Source organism: Hyaena hyaena, unplaced genomic scaffold (assembly GCF_003009895.1).
Source record: "Hyaena hyaena isolate Hyena2069 unplaced genomic scaffold, ASM300989v1 scaffold_952, whole genome shotgun sequence".
Lineage (NCBI taxonomy): Eukaryota > Metazoa > Chordata > Mammalia > Carnivora > Hyaenidae > Hyaena > Hyaena hyaena.
In genome coordinates, this window is record NW_024081587.1 from 102,385 (window position 1) to 122,086 (window position 19,702).

The following is a 19,702-nucleotide window of genomic DNA, read 5'->3' on the forward strand; positions in this document are numbered from 1 at the left end:
TGTAGATTTTAGTGTATATTTTAAATGTATTGCTGATTGAAAAAAAATTCATCTCTCTCTCTGGCATTGATTATAGAAATGTTATTGGATTGAGAATACAAAAAAAAAACAAAACCTTTCCACATCACTGATAATAGCACCATTAAATTTGATAGTTTTTAAAATCATTTATAAGTAAAATCTATATTTTTGACATGAAAACATGGCCAAGATATATTGCTAAGTGAAAAAATCATGAGATTATAGAAGACTTCTGAACAGGGTGTACAATGTGATTCTATATGTGGGAAAAAAGATTCACATGTGTTTATAAATGTGCATACTTGACTATTGTAAATATCTGAAGAGATGCTGAATGAGTCAGGATTCTTAACTTTCAAGCAGTGATTAACTCTGGCCAATATAAGCAGAAAAGATTTCTTGAAGGATAATGGATAGCTCAGTTATCTTTGGAGTCTAAGAACCAGGCTTAGAAGCCATATGTCTAAAAGCAATACCCAAAATTCCACTGCATAACTGGTTTTGCAAAGATGCCCCAGCAGCTATCAGTAGATCTGAAACTGCAGTCTTGAATTATTGATACCACTAACCCTGAATGCTGGATCTGCCTCCACTGTTACCAGTACTCTAGGATGGTTCTGGGTACTTGCTGCTCTTCTGTGTCATCAGCTTCCATTGCAGAGTCTGCATTTGATTGGCAGAGCCCACATTGTGTGCTCTAGCTGCAAGGGAAGCTGGGCAAGTGCATACGTGGACCTTACTTCTGTAGTGGACAAAGAGCCTTGCCTCATTAGATGGGGCATTTCCCTAATGTAGGAAGAGGGTTAAGAAGCGTGAATGACAGAAAGAATGAAAGCTGTCCACTGCAGACACCCAGGAAGTTGTTGGTATTGATTACGTCTGGGCAGTAGAGTTGGAAGAACTAACTGGGGTTCAGAGGGAACTGTTTATTTTACTCTTCTTTGCTCTTTAAATTAAAAAGAAAAAAAAAAGATTAAAACAACAATGATAAAAGATTACAAGGAAAGTAAACAAAAGGGCACTGTTTTTCCCCACCACTTCTACTGTTTCAGTGCTCTCACGTGGGAATCCAAGAAGGCTTCTTCTCAGCCTAACGGGGCACTTCCTACTCAATTTCATTTAAAAAATTCACCTCATGATTTTCTCTTGAATTCAATCAACTCTGTATTGCTTGTGTTTGGTTGGGCAGAAATAATCATGAAATAGCTTCCTCTATTCTTTTAGTGGCTTATTCTTCCTTTTGGCCTGGTAGAGCTGATTTAGCATATCTCGTTGAGATCTGCAGGATTCAGCTTTGGACATTAAGGTGTTGTCGGCTGCCATAGTTGAGGAAGAATTCATAGATGTAGGGTGCAAGGATAAAATAAATATTTGGCCCCACTATATATGTTTTATTTTTCAAACCTCTATAAATTTGCTTCTTGATAGAAAACTTGTCTGAGAACTTATTTCAGCCTGATCAAATTTTAGTAGACATGTTAAAATATTTTTAGAACAGTTTTAGATTTACAGAAAAGGTGTGGAGACAGTACAGGACAGTTCCCATGTACCCCGAACGCAGTTTTCTGTATTATTAACATCTTCTATTAATATGGCATATTTATGACAGTTGACACATATATTGACACGTTGTTGACCAAAGCACTTACTTTAAGATTTTCTTAGTTTTTAAAATTTTTTTTAAATGTTTATTTTTGAGAAAGAGAGAGACAGACAGAACATGGGCAAGGGAGAGGCAGAGAGAGGGGAGACACGGAATTTGGAGCAGGCTCCAGGCTCTGAGCTGTCAGCATGGAGCCTGACATGGGGCTCTAATCCACGGACCGTGAGATCATGACCTGAACCGAAGTCGGACACTCAACTGACTGAGCCACCCAGGCACCCCACGATTTTCTGTTTTTAATCAAAGTCCTTCTTCTGTTACAGGAGAGCTGATATATTTTATACATTTACATTTTACTTTTTCATATGTGTCGTGATGTCATGGGAGCCATATAATAGATGCTATTTCTGTTTTAAATAACTTAGGGAATTTGGGAGAAGAGTAAAATCAAGCTGTGCCACAGCAAAATTCTTATATTCTCTTATGCACAAATGCCACTAGAAAAAATAACTTTTTTCCCCCCCTGTTACATGTTCAGTTGAGCAGGTTCCTGTAGAACCGTACAACATCCCCCTGTCCCAGGCCGAAGTCATACAGGAAGGGAGTGATGTTACTCTAGTTGCCTGGGGCACTCAGGTGAGTAACATTTATAAGAACCGACAATGTCCATGTTGGGCTTGGAAGCTCTCATTTTTAAAAAAAAATTTTTTCTTTAATGTTTTATTTATTTATAAGAGAGAGAGAAAGAGAGAGAGAGAAAGGCAGTGTGAGCATGGGAGGGTCAGAGAGAGAGGGAGACAAAGAATTTGAAGCAGTCTCCACGCTCTGAGCTAGCTGTCAGCACAGAGCCCGACATGGGGCTTGAACCCATGAACCGTGAGATCATGACCTGAGCCGAAGTCAGACTCTTAACCAACTGAGCCACTCCAGGCTCCCCGGAAGCTCTCATTTTTAATCCTGATAGTATAAAAATTAAAAGTGTTTTTCTTATATCTCAAATTTTAGTCTTGTTCATGCCACATCTATATTTGATACTGATTTCCGGTTGAAAGTGAGGTGCCTCTTCAGTTATATTAAAAAATATATGAGTATGGCAAAGCCATTAAAAATCTGATGAGTTTATAGAACAGATTCATTAAAAACTGTTTCTTTTGCGGCACACATTATACATCCTCACTGCTGGTTTCTGCACTTGACCTGGTATCGTTTTCATCACATCTGCCGCCATCTCATGTGATTATGTGGCTGGCCATGTGGGCCAGCACCCGAGTTCTGTACCTTCCTCTGTTCCAGTGAGCCTCCATTGTGATCTATCTCCATTTTCCCAGTGCTTGTCACCCTGCCCTGCCTCCAGATTTTGAAGCTTGGCACTCTTTGTTCCTCTGGCCATAGGCTTCTGTCGTTGACTTTTCTCTTTCCTTCTATTAAAGAAATGGTCCATTTTTCTTTTTCTATGTAAAGGAAATACTTGTTTTAGAAAATTTGGTACAATGTTTAGAACAAAAATAATGGAAATCATTTGTAATACCACAACCTCCTACCCTCCTCTCCACTTGATGTTTGGCTTGGAGAGCCGGTCCTCTCGGTTTCTTACCTCCAGAGGGAAATTTTTGCATCTGTATCCCTTTCACTCAGCATGCATCCTTACCTCTCTTTGTAATAGGGATGTCAGTGTATTGGATAGTATGTCTTATAACTGGCTTTATCCTCATACCTGCCATATCTGCTGCCACTCCTTTCTTCTTTCTCTTTGTCTCCAAAGAAGAGGTGTCTGCTTTTCATAACTACCTCTATGAATCTTTCAGATTATATTCCGTTTTACCTTCTCCAGGGCTGTAACTTACCAGCTGGTCCTCTTCTGCATCTTTAGTTTCTTCTTTCCACGTCTCTTTTATTAAAAAGGTGTATATTTCATAGGGGCTCCTAGGTGACTCAGTTGGATAAGTGTCCAATTTTGGGTCAGGTCATGATCTCACAGTTTTTGGGTCCCGTGTTAAGCTCTGTGCTGACAGTTCAGGGCCTGGAGCCTGCTTCAGATTCTCTGTCTCCCTCTCTCTCTGACCCTCTCCCGTTTACACTCTGTTTCTCTCTGTCTCAAAAATGAATAAGCATTAAAAAAAACTTTTAAAGGTGTATATTTCTTCTCTCTCTAGAAAATACCTTTTATCTACCCTGCTTTTCCCTTAAATACCAGTACATCTTTTTTTTTTTAATGTTTTTTTTTATTTATTTATTTCTAGGAGAGAGAGAGAGAGAGAGACAGCGTGAGCAGGGGAGGGTCAGAGAGAGAGGGAGTCACAGACTGAAACAGGCTCCAGGCTCTGAGCTGGCAGTCAGCACAGAGCCTGACGCGGGGCTCAAACCCACGAACCGTGAGATCATGACCTAAGCGAAAGTCGGACGCTTAACCGACTAAGCCACCCAGACGCCCCTAAATACCAGTACATCTTTTCCTTTCCTTTATCGCTAAACTCGAACAACCATTTTCTACTACCTATATTTAATGTCTTAACTTCCTTATGTTCTTGTACCTTATGAGTTCTGTTCCCGCTAACTTACTACAACTATTTCCGCTAACATTCCTAATTTTCTGATGGTTAAATCCAACCCTTATCCCATATTGCTATGGTGTACGACACTGGCAGCTATTTTTATGAAACATTTTCTCCTTTAGTTTCTGGGATATATTGTCTCATGATTTTTCTTTCTGTTTTTGGTTGTTCTTGTTGTTCTTTTCCTTGTCTGTCTGTCTTTCTTTCTTTCTTTCTTTCTTTCTTTCTTTCTTTCTTTCTTTCTAGTTAGCTCCTCCTCAATTTCCCCCTTAAATGTTGGTCATCTACAGGGTTCCATGATTTCTGCTCTTTACTTCTTCCTCATGCTTTCTCTAGAAACTCAACACCCTCCTGTGACTTTACCTTCTGTGTGCTGATGTCTTTAGAATCAGTGTCTCTATCAATGACTGATCTCTTTTTCTTTGAGAACATCTTTCCAACTTTTTTCTAGATATCTCTGTTTATTATTTTGTTAGAATATGGTGTTCAACATGTCTAAAACATTTCAATCTTCATGCACATCAGTTTCTCTGACTTTACACACTTTCTATTTTTTTTTTTTTTTTTACACACTGTTTCTATTAACGATGTAAGAATTCAGCTAACTTTTCAGGTCTCAATCTTTATAGTTATTCTCTACTGTTTCTATTTCAGGTTCATGTCATCCGAGAGGTGGCTTCCATGGCTCAAGAAAAGCTTGGAGTGTCCTGTGAAGTCATTGATCTGAAGACTATACTACCTTGGGACATGGATACAGTTTGCAAGGTATGAATAGAGAGTTGTTAGAGCGTCATTTCCTTAAACTCTTGGGCCATATTTATTGGCAGTTTGCAAAGAATTGTTTTGAAATTTTGAGCTTCATGAGCGTTTTCAACTGATTGAAAACTTTAAAATTTACACTGTGACAGAAACATATGCTGTATAATCAGCTTAATGTTCAAGGAAACCAATCACTTGGCGGCTTTTCTCCTCCATAATTCTCTGTTTAAAATATTACAAAACTGGAGTAGCACAAATAGAAGCACATCAGGTATGTTGGAAGCCACCTGTGTTTTTAACTGATTATCATTTGAAGTACTTATGATTTGATAAGTGTAGTTTAATACAGTCTGCTAAATGGCCTAGCTGAACTTTCATTTGTCTCCTCTCCAAAAGAGATGGAGATGGATTATGTTAAAAACAAAAAAAGCAAAAAAACCAAACCAAACCAAAACAAAAAACAACCTTCTTTGCATGGTCTTAATACTGTGAATCACAGGTTAAATGTTATATCGTGGGATTCTGGCAGCTCTTAGTTCTCTATGTAAGCAAGCTCATGGTAGTCTCCTCTCAGGAGTAGTGTTCAGTTCTCATTTATTTGGCTATAACTGATATCTTTCATATTAATGTACAGATAAACCAAAGTGCATCTCTTCCCACTATGGTATGTAAGAAAGATTAAGCCCTTTTTTTTGTGATGGTCGTATCTACTAAAGTTTAGGTAATGTTGCCTATATTACTTTTTCTTGATTTACTCTTGTAACAAATGAGTCATAAGACTGAGGGCATTTTACGTTTATTATTTTAAAAGAAGTTTAGTGTTCTCATAGCTTTTATAGGCTGTTTCTTGGGTTAGTCACATGAAAAAAATCTGCAGCAAATACTGATGTAAAAGTACAGCACAGGTTATATTTAGGTAAAGATTGTTTTATAATTTAATGGAAGATTTAATATTTGTTATAGTAAATGTTCTGTGGACTCACTTGACGTCATCTAAACACTGGACATGGTTAAAAATGGTCTCAACAGTATTCTGTCTTTAGATTTGTAGTTTCCATCATTGAGGGCAGTTTTTAGGTGGAATTATTTGTAACTGCATGGAAGTAATGCTTCTTAAGGCTTTTTCAAATCAAGGTAGTTGCTGGTTTTGATGTTCCAAATCATGGAAAGCTGGAACTGATAGCCTTTGCCTCAGAATGGGCTTCTTTTTTGCAACCTTACCCCCACTTATTCTTGGGGTTTGTATTTCAAAGTGAAAGGTGCTTTTGTATGGGAATATAATGTTTTGCTATGGTACAGTGGGGGTACTGATATGTGGTCAAGACAAGTACTTTTAAACTTTATTTACATTTTTACATGTGCAAACAGAGTTTGTAGCAGTTTATGATAAAATACAAATGTAACAATATTCCAAGCTGGTAATTTGTGAAAGTAAAGTGAAGAGAGAGGAAAAGAGAAGCAAGGGAATTATTTGTTTATATTTCTCTCTACATAATTTGTTTGTGTGGAACTCCCCCTCCCTCTTTTATTAAATCTACTGGTTGTACCTTTGTATGGTCCTGGAATGTAGGTCCTATTTGCTTAGGGCTCTTTACTACCGGAAAAGATGAAAGGAGACGAGAGACCACTACTGCATGAAAAGGTGATGCATCAAGCCTGTAAGTCACCAGCATCCTCACCATAGTCTTGTTTTCGGGTGCTTTCATCATGTTCTTGTCTAGCTGATGACCCTGCAGTTATGACAGGGAAAGCCAGCTTGTCATCTCTTGATTGCTTTGGGTCCTGTGACTTTTCCTTGCTGATCATGGTGATCTTCTTTTTTTCTTTCATGTATCAAAGAAAAATTTTGATATTTGGCATCTTTCTAGGATTTGAAGATAACTTTAAAATGAGGACCCTAGGCTAAACCTTGTTAAAAGGGAGACTTTTGTTGTTGTTTAACTAGAGTTAAGTTTTTCCTATGGATTCTATTGTAATCAAAATTTATATTTATTATCTCTTTCAGTTAGTGCTGTGTTTTATCTGTTTTTGTTTTGTTTTGTCTTGTTTTTTTGTCTTATGATAAAATTAGATCCCTCAGCTCTGTTCATGACATGTTAAGCTCAACACGAAAAATGCATCTTTTGGAATACCTAATCAAGAAAAGCCTATTAAAGGTAAAAAAAAAAATCCTTACTGAAAATACACATTAGCACATTATGCACAGTAAAATGACCCTGGGACAGTTAAGGAATTGGTTACTGAAGCCTGAATTTAACTGTGTTTTTAAAAATATAGTTCTACTTTTTGCTTAAGCCTTGAAGCATTGTTTGGAAGTTATAATCCTGAAAAATTGCTTGGGGACAGAAAGCAACAGAGTTTTTGAATGTTGCTGAGGGGAGCAACAGAATTGGAGACCTGAGTGGGTCTAAGAACCGTAGTTCATTTGCTCAATTCTGAACCTGATATTAAAGGGCTAATCTGGAAACCTCTGAAAAGCAGAATAAAAATTCCTGAGTTTTGAATTGCCTAGGAGACCAGGACCTACCCTGGGGACTTGGGGTGTGAGTGGGGTGGGTTGGCTTAAGAACATCAGTGAGGAGAGTTGAAAGCCCTGAAGTGAGTGGCAAATGGACTCTTTGTACTTGGGGGGACCTGCCAAGAAAGTTTCAACTAGAAACTGAGAATCCAGGTGGATAGACTCCATGTTTAATTGGGTTGCAATGACAGAATGGGAAACTTGGTAGGAGATGCTAGTGGTGGTGGGGCGGGGGGGGACTGTAGGTGTATATGTTAAACACACAGTTGGTCTTCCATTCAAGGTATTTGCCAAATTCTAAAGCTGTGTATGGTGGGAGCTAAGCAGAAAATAAATACCCGAAAGGCCAAGCCATCACTTGGGACTAAAGTGTCAAAGACCAATCATACTCTTGGTTGACCTGAAAAAGGACTGGAAAGCTCTGGAGTCAGGTCTTAGGATTTAAGTCAAACCAGAAGTAGATCATCGCTTCCCAAATCCACAGCACAGCCTCTCCACCTCTCAGTTCCTTTACTGGATTAATGTAACTTCTGCTCTGTCTGCCCAGCAAAACAAGGAGACAGTCCTCCCATCATCTGGAACCTCTATGAATCTGCATTCAACAAAAAATTAATAAGTATATAAAGAGGCAGGGCCATTTGATTCAAAACCAAGAGAAAACAGAAAGCAGAAACACGGGTGATCCAGATACTGGAGTTAGCGGACAACGACTTATTTATGTTTAGGAACACAGAGGAAGAAAAGGAACAAAAGAGATAAGAGGGTGGAGAATTACCCTAGAGGGGTGTGTGTGTGTGTGTGTGTGTGTGTGTGTGTGTGTGTGTGTGTGTGAGAGAGAGAGAGAGAGAGAGAGAGAGGACATTTTAGAACCAAAGAAATATTTGTCAATAAGAAGTTGGTGGATGTGTTTATAAAGTTATTGGACTTAGTAGATGATAGTATTAATGAACTAGAAGGCAAGTATGTAGAAAATGCCCAAACTGAAGCACAGATTGGGGGAAAATAAAATAGACTAAAACAGAAGAATGCATAAAACACATTGGAGATCTGGTCAAATGATATGTACCATATATGATTTGAATTTCAGAAGGTAAAGAGAGAATGAATTGGTCAGAAACAGTATAAAAAATATTTCTCATGAAACTTTCAGGACATCACTGTAGTCAAGAGGATTTGTGAACCTGTAAGGGTGTATTAAAAAAACAAAACCCACACTCATGTACACAGTGGGATGACATCTTAAACTGCTGAGGATGCCCAGTGAAAACTACTCTTAAAATTAAGATGAAATAAAAAATACTTTAGACCAATAGAAATTGAGAGAATTAATCACCAGCACATTTTCACTAGAAGAAATACTACAAGGAAGTTCTTTAGGCACAAAGAAAATGGTCCTCGAAGACAGTCAGAATGGGGCTTATGTGGAGTTAAAATATTCCGTTGTTCTAGGATTATTAAGTGTAAAATTTTTATTAGATTATAGTACATTAGGGATGCATGTTATAACCTCTGAATTAACAACTGAAATAGTAGTGAAGGCATATTCCCAGCAAATTAAAAATGGAACTATAGATTAATAGAAATATTTGGTTAAACTAAAAGAAAGGAAAATATATATTTAAAAAAAAAAACCCCCAAAAACCCAAAAAGCAAAACAGGTGTGTCAATAGGAAACAGAGGATAGATAGAAACCCAAGTGTATAAGTAGTAAACACAAATGGATTAAATCTAGTAAAAGGCTTCATTAAAAACTTCATTAAAAATACCAATATAGGGCACCTGGGTGGCTCAGTCATTTGAGCATCTGACTCTTGATTTCAGCTTAGGTCATGATCCTAGCTGGGTACTGGTGGGATCAAGCCCCATGTCAGGCCCTGTGCTGACCATGGAGCCTGCTTAAAATGCTCTCTCTCTTTCCCTCTGCCGCTCTGCCCAACTCATGCTCTCTCTTTAGAAAAACCAATCAATCAGTAATACCAATGTGTAGCTTAAGAGAGATACATTAAATATAAGGACACAGAAAGTTTGAGAGGAATGGAAAAAATACCACTGGTGTAGCCATACTAATTTCAAATAAAGCTTTTAAGGCAAGACACATTGCTAGAAATAAAGAACATTTCATAACGCTAAAGGAATCCACCTTCCTTGAAGATGTCACAATTTTAAATCTATAATGTCCTCAGTAGCATAGTTTCAAAATATAGAAGCAAAAACAAAATACAAAACTAACAGGAGATGTAGACATATCCACAGTCATGGTGGGAGACTGACTACCTTCTTAAAAAACTGATCAAACAAGCAGATAATATCAGTAAGTATATAGAAGATCTGAAGAGTTAAACTTGCCCTAATTGTGTACTCAACTATATAAGGAATCATTCTGTTTTTTTTTTTTTCCATTAAAGAATAATTGACATACAGTATTAGTTTCTGGTGTAGAACATAGTGATTCAATATTTATATACTTTATGAAATGATCACTACAGTATGCCTAGTTCAGTTGAATATGGAACATTTCTCAAAACCAACCAACTGATAAGACATAAACATATAATGCTAAACCTCAGAAGTTTGAAGTCATTTAGAGAATGTTCAGACAACAGTGGAATTCAGTTGGAAATTGAGATAAAAAAAACAAAAGCCTCAACTTTCTGCAAATTAAATAATTTGTGTTTAAAACATGGGTTGTAAACTGCAACAGAAACTTAGAAAATACTGAACTAAAGGGTTATGAAGTTATTACATATCAAAAATTTTAAGATTCAGCTAACACTGAAAAAAAACAGGACAAAAACAAATGACAAATGTCAGGTATGAAGAAGGAAAAATGACAGAAAATACAGACAATAGAAAGATACTGAGAGAATATCATGAATAATTTTACAAATAAGTTTTGGGTGACATGGACACACTCTGGGAAAATACAGTGTTTTCAAAATAACAATTAGATAATCTCAACAGTCTTATATCAAAGAAATTGAATCCATTTTTATTAATGCTTATATAAGGAAAACCCTAGACCCATGGGCTTTAGTGATGAATTCTTTAAAACACAATTCTTATACAAACTCTTACAGAAAATAGAAGAAGAAAAACTTCCGCATTCATTTTATTTATTTATTTTTTAAAATGTTTATTTATTTCTAGGAGACAGAGAGAGAGACAGCGTGAGCAGGGGAGGGTCAGAGAGAGAGGGAGTCACAGACTGAAACAGGCTCCAGGCTCTGAGCTGGCAGTCAGCACAGAGCCCGACGCGGGGCTCGAACCCACGAACCGTGAGATCATGACCTAAGCGAAAGTCGGACGCTTAACCGACTAAGCCACCCAGGCACCCCTTCAGCATTCATTTTATAAGGCTGGCATAATCTTCTTATCAAACCTGTTTCTGACAGTATATAAAGCAAAATAATAGACAAATTTTTCTTAAGAACGTAGATGTAAAAATCTGAAATGAAATATTAGAGAGTCAAATCCAGCCATATAAAAAAAGACAAAGGTGAGGGCTTATTTCAAGTATGCAGAGGGTGCTTGACATTCATAAACATTCACACAGTGGTTGATGCAGTTTCCCACATGAAGAGAAAATGGGAAAAACAATCCTGATGATCTTCCTAATACAGAAAAACATTTGTTAAAAGTCAATATCCGTTCATATGAAAATTCCTTAGTAACCTAGAAATAGAATGGAATTCTATTAATATGATAAAGAGTAGCTTTATCTTATAGCTATGAATAGCTATAAAAAGCCGGCAGCAAGAATTATATTTCCTAGTGAAATTTTGACTGCTTTCCCAGTGAGATCCAGGAACACAACAAAGATGCCTATACATAAAAGCAAAAGATACGAATATGGATTGGGAAGAAGTGAAACTTAGTTTCATAGTGTGATTTGTATGTAGGAAGATCTAGTAGAATCGGTAGGCAAATTATTAGAATTGAGTGTACAACACTCCTGGAAACAAGGTCAATATACAATAATTATATTTTTATATACCAGCAACAAATAGAAAATCAATTGAATCAAACATCTAGGGAGAAATTGAGTGATGCATATGTAACAACTTTATGCAGAAGATCACAAAATATTATTAAGAGAAATTGGAGAAGCTGCAAGCCACTGCAGCACATACCATATAGTCAAGGTATGTTATAAGGTTATAGTCATTACAGTGTTGTACTGGGTTAAAGAGGGACCACTGTGCTGCCACTCATTAGCTTTTTATAGACGTAGAGTTTTGGTGTGCTCTGACCAGGAGGAATTTTTTCCCGTTATTCGGCCAGAAACCCATACCTCTAGGTAGAGCTGTTCTTCCCAGGCTCCCTAGGTATAAGAACCAGGGTTAAGTGTTGAGGTCTTAAATGGACTTTCCTGCGGAGATACAGAGCACATTCAAAGTGAGTTAAAAAGCGAGCTACAAGTTAAAAAAAACAAAAAAGCAAAAGACCAGTGGCCAGCCAGAGTTAGGCTTAAGGGGCTGTCCTGCTTGAAGTTTGTTGTTGTTGTTAATGTGTAGAAATTCAGAGAAGCTGCCTATGAGAGCTTGATGACAGCCTTTGAAAGAAACTCAGGATTCAAGAATAATATTGTCATTCGACATAGAATTAACTATATAACAGTGCAAAAAAAAAAGAAAATGACAATTTACAAGGTGCAGGTGATTTCCATGTGTTTGTGGAGAAGAAAAGAGAGCTCTGACACAGAGCTTTGACGTGCTTTACTTGAGTTGAAGATTAAATTATGCTAATTATTGACATAAATAAGTATTTGCCTTTACCCCTTGGAGTCTTTTTTATTCCTCTTTCATGTTCTGCCTGCCTACATTCAATTCCAAAGGAGATCTGCTGGCTTTGCCTCCACCATGTGTCCAGAAATCTGACCACTATCTCTAATGCTGTTACCCTTGACCCTGGTCCAAACTGTGAGCATTTCTCGCCTGGGTTTTGGCTACAGCCTCAACTACTGTTGCTTCTGCTCTTTCTTTGCTGTAGGCAGAACTGATGCTTTCAAATGAGTCACATCATGTCCCTTCTAGTCCCAAATGGCCTAAGTAGCTTCCCATTAAATTTACTGGAGAGGTCAAGTTTCTTAGCAAGGTCTCCGGGGATTTACCTTGTCTCACCACGTTCCACACCCATCCCCCACTTCAGGAAATGCTCTTCATGGACTCTCAACCAAGCGAATCTATTAGGTCACCGCTCAAATACCATTTTCTCATTCAAACCTTTTTTGACCTGCTTACTTAATATTAGATCCCATCCCTCTTACCAAGACTCTCTTTTACTTCTTCTTTTTTTTTCCTAGAGAGATTAAATGATCTGATATATTATGTAACTTTATTATTTATACTGTCGATTTTCTTCCCCCATTAGCAGGTAAGTTCTGTGAGGGTAGGGGTTTTTGTCTGCTGGGTCACTGCTGAATTCTCAGTACCTGAAAAAATGCCTGCCATAGGTTTGGTGTTCAATAGATATTTGCTGTGAAATTAATATGAGTATCAGCAAAAGACAGTTTGATAATATGCTACAAAAACTGTTTACTATTGAAATGTTTGTGGTACTTTTTCATATTTTTGTTGCTTATACAGATGTTTAAAAAGTAACCCTAAAATATTGCATTATGAATCAATCTGTTGGGGTGCCTCAGTGGCTCCGTTGGGTAAGTGACCAACGGTTGATTTCGGCTTAGGTCATAATCACACAGTTCATGAGTTCGAGCCCCGTGTTGAGCTCCGTGCCTGTGCTGAGCCTACTTGGAATTCTCTTCCTCTTTTTCTGCCCCTTCCCCACTTGTGAGCATCTACACACTCTCCCAAAATAAATAAACTTAAAAAAATCCATTTTAAGCTGAAGTATTTCTCTTAAAGTTTTAAGTTTTAGTTTGACCTTGGTTTTTAGTTTGTTCTATTTTTCTTGGCCATTGTGCATTTTTCAGAATGGTATATAGAAATTATCATTTAAATTCTCATAACAGTAGGGCCAATTTATTCTAAAAAGCAAAGTGAAATTGATGATACTAAACCTGTTATCTATAATTTCTGAGAAATGAGTTCTTATAATTTTCTGCATAGATGAGAGTTGCTGTTTCTGTGTAGCAGCTTTTAAAACGTCTTAACCTTTTGCATGTCAATATTTTCAAAACCTTTTCACTTACACTTTCTCAAGGAAAACATAATGTATATAATTTCATCTTTCAAAAATAATTTAGTCCAAACAAACATGAGTTGTTACTCTGTGTTAAGACATTTACATTTATTAAGGTATATGATTATTTACTTTGTGGATATATTTCTGTGCTTAATTTCATGGTTTTAAGCCCTTTTACATTTTTATCTTTTGCTGTCGTATTATCGCCAACTGTGCGTGGGATCCAGATGACCAGAGTTTATAACTGAGACATGTACATTGGCCCAGGAAGGCCTGTAATGATTTCTCATGAATCAAGAACACATGCTCTACTCTTCAAACCTTATGATACTAATTTGGGCTTTTCAGAACCTTTCTCCTCTTATTTCCTTGCCTCCTTTGCAGGTGGGTCATTGTTATGGAATTTAGAGCTACAAGAGGTCAGCCTGGGCCTCTTTCCTTTGCCTTCCTGCTGGACCCAGGAGTGACTTGGGACTTAATATCCAGCACAGCTATTATGCCCTGCTTCCCATCACGGGTTTTGTCTGTTCAAACAGACTGGTACAACATACTGTCTCAGATTCTCTCTCCCCACTCCCCTCTCTCTCCCCTAAAGTAATCTACTTGTTCTGCGGTACTCAGTAGATGGGTCGCTACCTTTTTAAATTTTGGAAATGGTGTAGAAAGGAACTTCCTCCCTACCCTGTCTCCTTCCCTCTACTTCTCTTGCTTTCCCTCTCTTTTCCCTTTCCACCCTGAATTATGTAGCAAAAGATGATGATGTGCCCATCAATGCAGATGCTTGTTCTTTGGCTTGTTCTTTGTTGAGGTATCTGTAGTCTCAGTATTTTGGGGGCCTCTTAGGAGCAGGGCAAGGCCTCAGTGATCTACAACGTGGGACAACAGCTGGAAGTAATTGCACTGTGACCTGAGGAAGTGACTATAGTTGGGAGGGAGGATTTAACATCCTCTTCTCCTGTCATTTCACTCCAGCTCTTTCCATTCTTGCCTTAAACGACCTCCCTGGTGGGGCGCCTGGGTGGCTCAGTTGGTTAAGCATCTGACTCTTGATCTCAGCTCAGGGCATGATCTCAGGGTTCGTGAGTTTGAGCCCCATGTGGGGGCTCTGTGCTGACAGCTCGGGATTCTCTCTTCCTCTCTCTCTGCCCCTTCATCACTCCTGTGCTCGCTCGCTCTCTCTTTCTCTTTCTCTCTCTCTCTCAAAATAAATAAACATTAAAAAAAAAAAAACAACCTCACTGGGACCATGGATAAAGGTAAGGCGGGTTCTAAGACTGGGATGTGGGGTCATGGCAGGAGGTTCTGGGAGCTGAGTCCTTCAATAAGAAAGGAAAGATTTATTCCAGGTGCAGAACTGGCCATCTGGGTGTGTCTAATCATTTATATAGAGAACCAAGTTTGCTTACTCTCTATATTTGCGCCTGGTATTAGTGTATTTGTGAATAGTGCAAAACAGGTTTAGCAGACACAGAGTACCATTGAAGATCAATCAACATAAACTCAGAAGGGTTATATTTTATGACTTAAGTTGTAATTTTGTAGCCTTTGAGTTTACTTTTATTTTCACAGGGTTGATTTTAGATTAATTTAGATTTCATTTTTATTAAGATTGCCAACACTTGCAAGGTAATATTTAAGGTCTATACTTTGTACTGAACGGCTCTAAATTGGATTTATGGAGAAGCTGGAGAATTTGCCCTTAGAGAATCTACAATGGTTTAGTACTACCAGTTACATACATTTTTTTTTTTTAGTTTTCTTGGACCTGATTGAATAATACTAGCTTTTTTGCTTGAGGCTTTTAATTTGTGAGGTAGAGGGGAGAGATTATGAGAAAGAATGAGAACTAGACCAATACCAGTGTGAGGATTGGGGGTGGGAAGGGAGCTAGTGATTACCTATAACCACTAGAGGCCTCTCTTAAGCCAAGTTTCATGGAAATCAGGTTTCCATAATGGGGCCTGGCTCTGTCATTGTAAATTAAACATATTTTATGTTGTAGTTCTGAATAAATAGTATGAGAGCATTCTCCTCCCCGTCCCCTCTCCCCCAGAACACATAATCTAACCCAAATGTTTTCTTTAATGTGTTTATCAGAACTGATGATCTGTTAGGCTGAAAACAAATTAGGAGTCTCCCTCTGTTCTTTCACTCTCTAAATAAGCTTTTGGTAAACACTTGTAATCAAAGAATATGTCCAGATGACATGTCTGTTTGACAGGGCAAGGATATTTAGGTTTGAAAGTGTTCCTCATTTACCATGTTGTATTTAATTGTTGAGAGTGGTATATATTTTTCTGATGTAGAGTATAAGTGATTTTAAATTGTATATTTAAAATTTTGTATATTTCTTTCACGACTATAATAAACTTCTAATATCAAAAATCTATTTAAGAAATGATTCAGAAGTCTTTTTTAGACTTAATATTGTCTGGGGTAAGAATTAAATGTTTTCCTATAGGAGTAATGAAATTATCATTTTTAGTTTGGAATTATTTTGGATGTGGATTGACTTTGCTATGAATGCAGGCAGTGAGGGCAAGGTCATCCTGATAAGAATAGTTGTTCTGTTCCAAAATAGGAAGGCTGACAATTTGGAATTTGGTTCCACCTTTGCCAACCCCTCATTCCTATAGGATTTTCTTTGTCATGACCACAACTAGTTAATTGTACCTAATGGGAGCAAGTTCTAGGTTCTTGGATGATATATTTGGGATGTGACTTTTACATATACTGTCCTGCATGCTGGCTCTTGGAAGATTCTTCTGGGTTCCATGAGGGCAAGGGAGTTTTGTGAATTTTACTACTGTATCCCTCAGAAGTGTGAGGAGTATACAGCATAGAAAAGATACTCAGTAAATATTTGTTGAATGTTCTTACTACATTTTAAAAATAGCACAAATATAATAATAATAATGTAATAATAATTCAGTTTTTTAGTGAAAGAAATTAAAGGAGAAAGTGATAATTTCTGTAGGAAAAAATACCCTGAGAGTATCACTCCTGCTACATGGTTTATTTTTGGTATGATGTATATTTTAGATATATTTTGAGAAAGATTAAAATAATGACTGAGACCTGATCTAACTTTGTATAGTATACATAGTACAAAAGGTTTAACATAGTGTCTGGCAAATGAATGGTAAATAAGGGTTTAAAACAACATGTTCTGTGCATATCTCCTTTAGTATTCACAACAGTTCTGCAAATTAGATCAGTGCCATTATTTATAGGTGAGAAAACTGAGGTTTGGAGAAAGTAGAGTAACTTGCTCCATCCAGGTCACACAGCTGATGAGATCACTGGGCTCTTAGCCTTTGCCTTTGAGAAGCATGGTTCCTCTGAGGCAGAGTTTGAGCAGTATTTGTAAATATTTTTCAGGTGTGATGAAACAACTGTGATTCGTGCTATAATTTGTATGTAACTTGCAAGTATAGATGATATTGGCAATATAAATGTATTTATGGGTGGAGGGGTAGTTTCTGTTTATTTTGTGTGGGCTTTCTGTCAGAACTGTTAAGTGTTCTGATGCAGTCATTTCCATTCTCTAGGCTAAGAATTTCTATTCCCATTTTAGAAATGAGGAAACTGTCTCTGAAAGCATAGAAACCTCCTGAAGTCGCTTGGCTAATAAGTGGCAGAACTGCATTTCAATCTTAGGTCTTCAATCCTGCACACTGACATTTTCATAGTATAACCATGCCTCATGTTAGGATCGTCATTTTACAATTACCTAACTACATGCTTTAGAAAGTATCATTTGAGTTTTGCTGATGAATAGCTTCTAAATTTGAACTTGCAAATATTATGTAACATTTCAAGAATTTTCTTTCACATTTGCCCACCTGTGTAACACTTTTTAAAGAATATAACATTCCTAAATACTGTATACACCTCGTAAATCACACTACCATATTTCATTTCATTTGGCATTATTTTTTTCCTTCTACATGAACTGGAGAAAACAAGATAAAACTTTATAATTACATTTTTCCACTTCTAATCCCATTTGATGTGTCCCCTTACACACTTAAATTATTTGAGTTTTACTCAAGATTTTCATTTTGTTGAAACAATTTGCTTTTGCTGTTAAGAATAGCAGTGAAGAGAAAGAAATCCATTACCTCATTTCATCATGAAAAAAGCTCATAGGTACTTTATGTTTTTAGTTTAACATTTTGGGTGTAATGTAAGAAATCTACATTTGTTGACTTTTTGTTCTTTTTTTTTGTGGCCATTAAACTGGTACTTATGTAGCATTTATGCTATAATTGTTAAGTTTTCCTTGCCATTTCTATTCTAACACCTTAGTCTTGCTTTTCTAGCTGTTATAATTTAACTTAAAACTCTATGGAAACTGTGGTCTACAAAGATTCTTAAAAAGTAAAATAGGGGAATAATACTATTTGCTTCCATAATTGATCTATTCCAAAATTGAAACCACTCTTACCCGTCATGGATAGTCAGCCCTTCGAAATACATACATGCATTCCTTGTCACACACTTTTGTTGCTTTTTCTTTCAGGAACTTGGTTTTCTCTCTGTTTATGTTTTCTTTTATTTTTTTTTAATGTTTATTTATTTTTGAGAGACAGAGACGGCATGAGCAGGGGAGGGGCAGAGAGAGGGAGACACAGAATCTGAAACAGACTCCAGACTCTGAGCTGTCAGCACAGAGCCCAATGCGGGGCTCGAACTCATGACCTGTGAGATCATGACCCGAGCCGAAGTTGGACACTTAACTGTCTGAGCCACTGAGGCGCCCCTGTTTTCTTTTATACCTTTAAGTTATGTGGTTTCTTATATAGTTGTTAAATATCTTAAGTTTCTTTTTTAGTACCTTTTTGCATTTTTGTTGATATTGTGAATAGCATCATTGTTATTACAGTTTTTCCTGTTTCCCCTCCTTGTTCTGTGTGTAATAGAAGAGATTAAAAAAATTAAACTCATATGTTAACATGTCAATAACACATACAGTTTAATGGAGCATATAATGCAAAGCAACGTTTTCCATCTCTGTTTCTAGGTCCACCCCAAACCAGCCACTTTTAACCACTTCTCTATTTTGTTCTGATGGCTGCTTCCATATCTCTCAGAAATTGCATTGTACAGATATTTTGGCTATAATACGTGTTTCATTTCTGCAAAGACCTCGATTCTAAACAAATACCAAAAATAACAGGGTCTGTGGAAAAAAGTGGGTTAGGCAGATCTCTTAAAACATACACAGCTTTGTTACTCGAGCAAGGAAAGGTTTGTAACTAGTCAGGAAGGAGTGAACCTGCTGAGTTAGGGAGTTAAGGGCAAAATTCACAAAAGTTGGGGGAACCATGTGATAAACACTTCTAAAACAGAGCAGATGGGCCAGCCTGACTCAAGAGGCGTAGTCTATGGAACTGTTTTTCACTGAGTGTGTCAGCTCTGTGGTTATGCTTTGCCTCTTAATGTGTTTCTTAGTAGCGTAAAACATTAATGGGCTGGGGCAAATTGCATATATGCCAACATGAGTAGGCCAGCTGCTGGTGTCCCTGACCTAAAAATATGTTTCATACCTTTTGCCGGAAAATTGGACTCCCCTTGCCCAGTCCCTCATGTAACTCACTGGTGAATTGCATTTGATTGACAGCACCTAGGTTACATCTTTATCTTAGCTGTGATGGAGACTGGACAATAGGTTTTTGCATTCTACCTTGAGAAGGTGGGATTAACAATTAAGGAAACTTTTAGAATGTGGAGAATATATTGAAAAGTTTTGGGTTATCCCACAAAGAAAAGGTCCAATACAGACATATTCATATATGTATATACACATCTACATGTGTATGTATCAATGTGTGTATACCTTCATTTATCAATTTTAAACATTATTCCCCACTCTGACACATGAAGACTCAATGTATTTGCACTACGTACGTATTAGCTTCACCGTAACATTTCCCCAGTTTTTAGTTTTTAAATCTCTTCCACTGATTATCTTTCAATTTTCATTAATTTTTAAGTCTCTTGTTCTATTATCTTTTCTCAGTATCCCTCCACATTTCGCTGTATACGATGACATTAATGCCCTCTACCCCTGTCTTCACCTCTCTCCTCTCTTCCAAGTAC

General features: G+C 37.2%; 1 protein-coding gene across 3 annotated transcripts in view; it reads left to right on the top strand.

The window, feature by feature from the left end:
• The window catches only part of BCKDHB (branched chain keto acid dehydrogenase E1 subunit beta), a 213,642-nt gene that overhangs the window by 72,049 nt on the left and 121,891 nt on the right, over positions 1 to 19,702 (top strand). For all 3 annotated transcript variants that reach the window (XM_039221167.1, XM_039221168.1, XM_039221169.1), the window contains exons 7-8: positions 2,163 to 2,260; positions 4,831 to 4,941. In XM_039221167.1, coding sequence (XP_039077098.1) covers positions 2,163 to 2,260; positions 4,831 to 4,941 — 209 coding nt within the window. The remainder of the gene's footprint in view (positions 1 to 2,162; positions 2,261 to 4,830; positions 4,942 to 19,702) is intronic.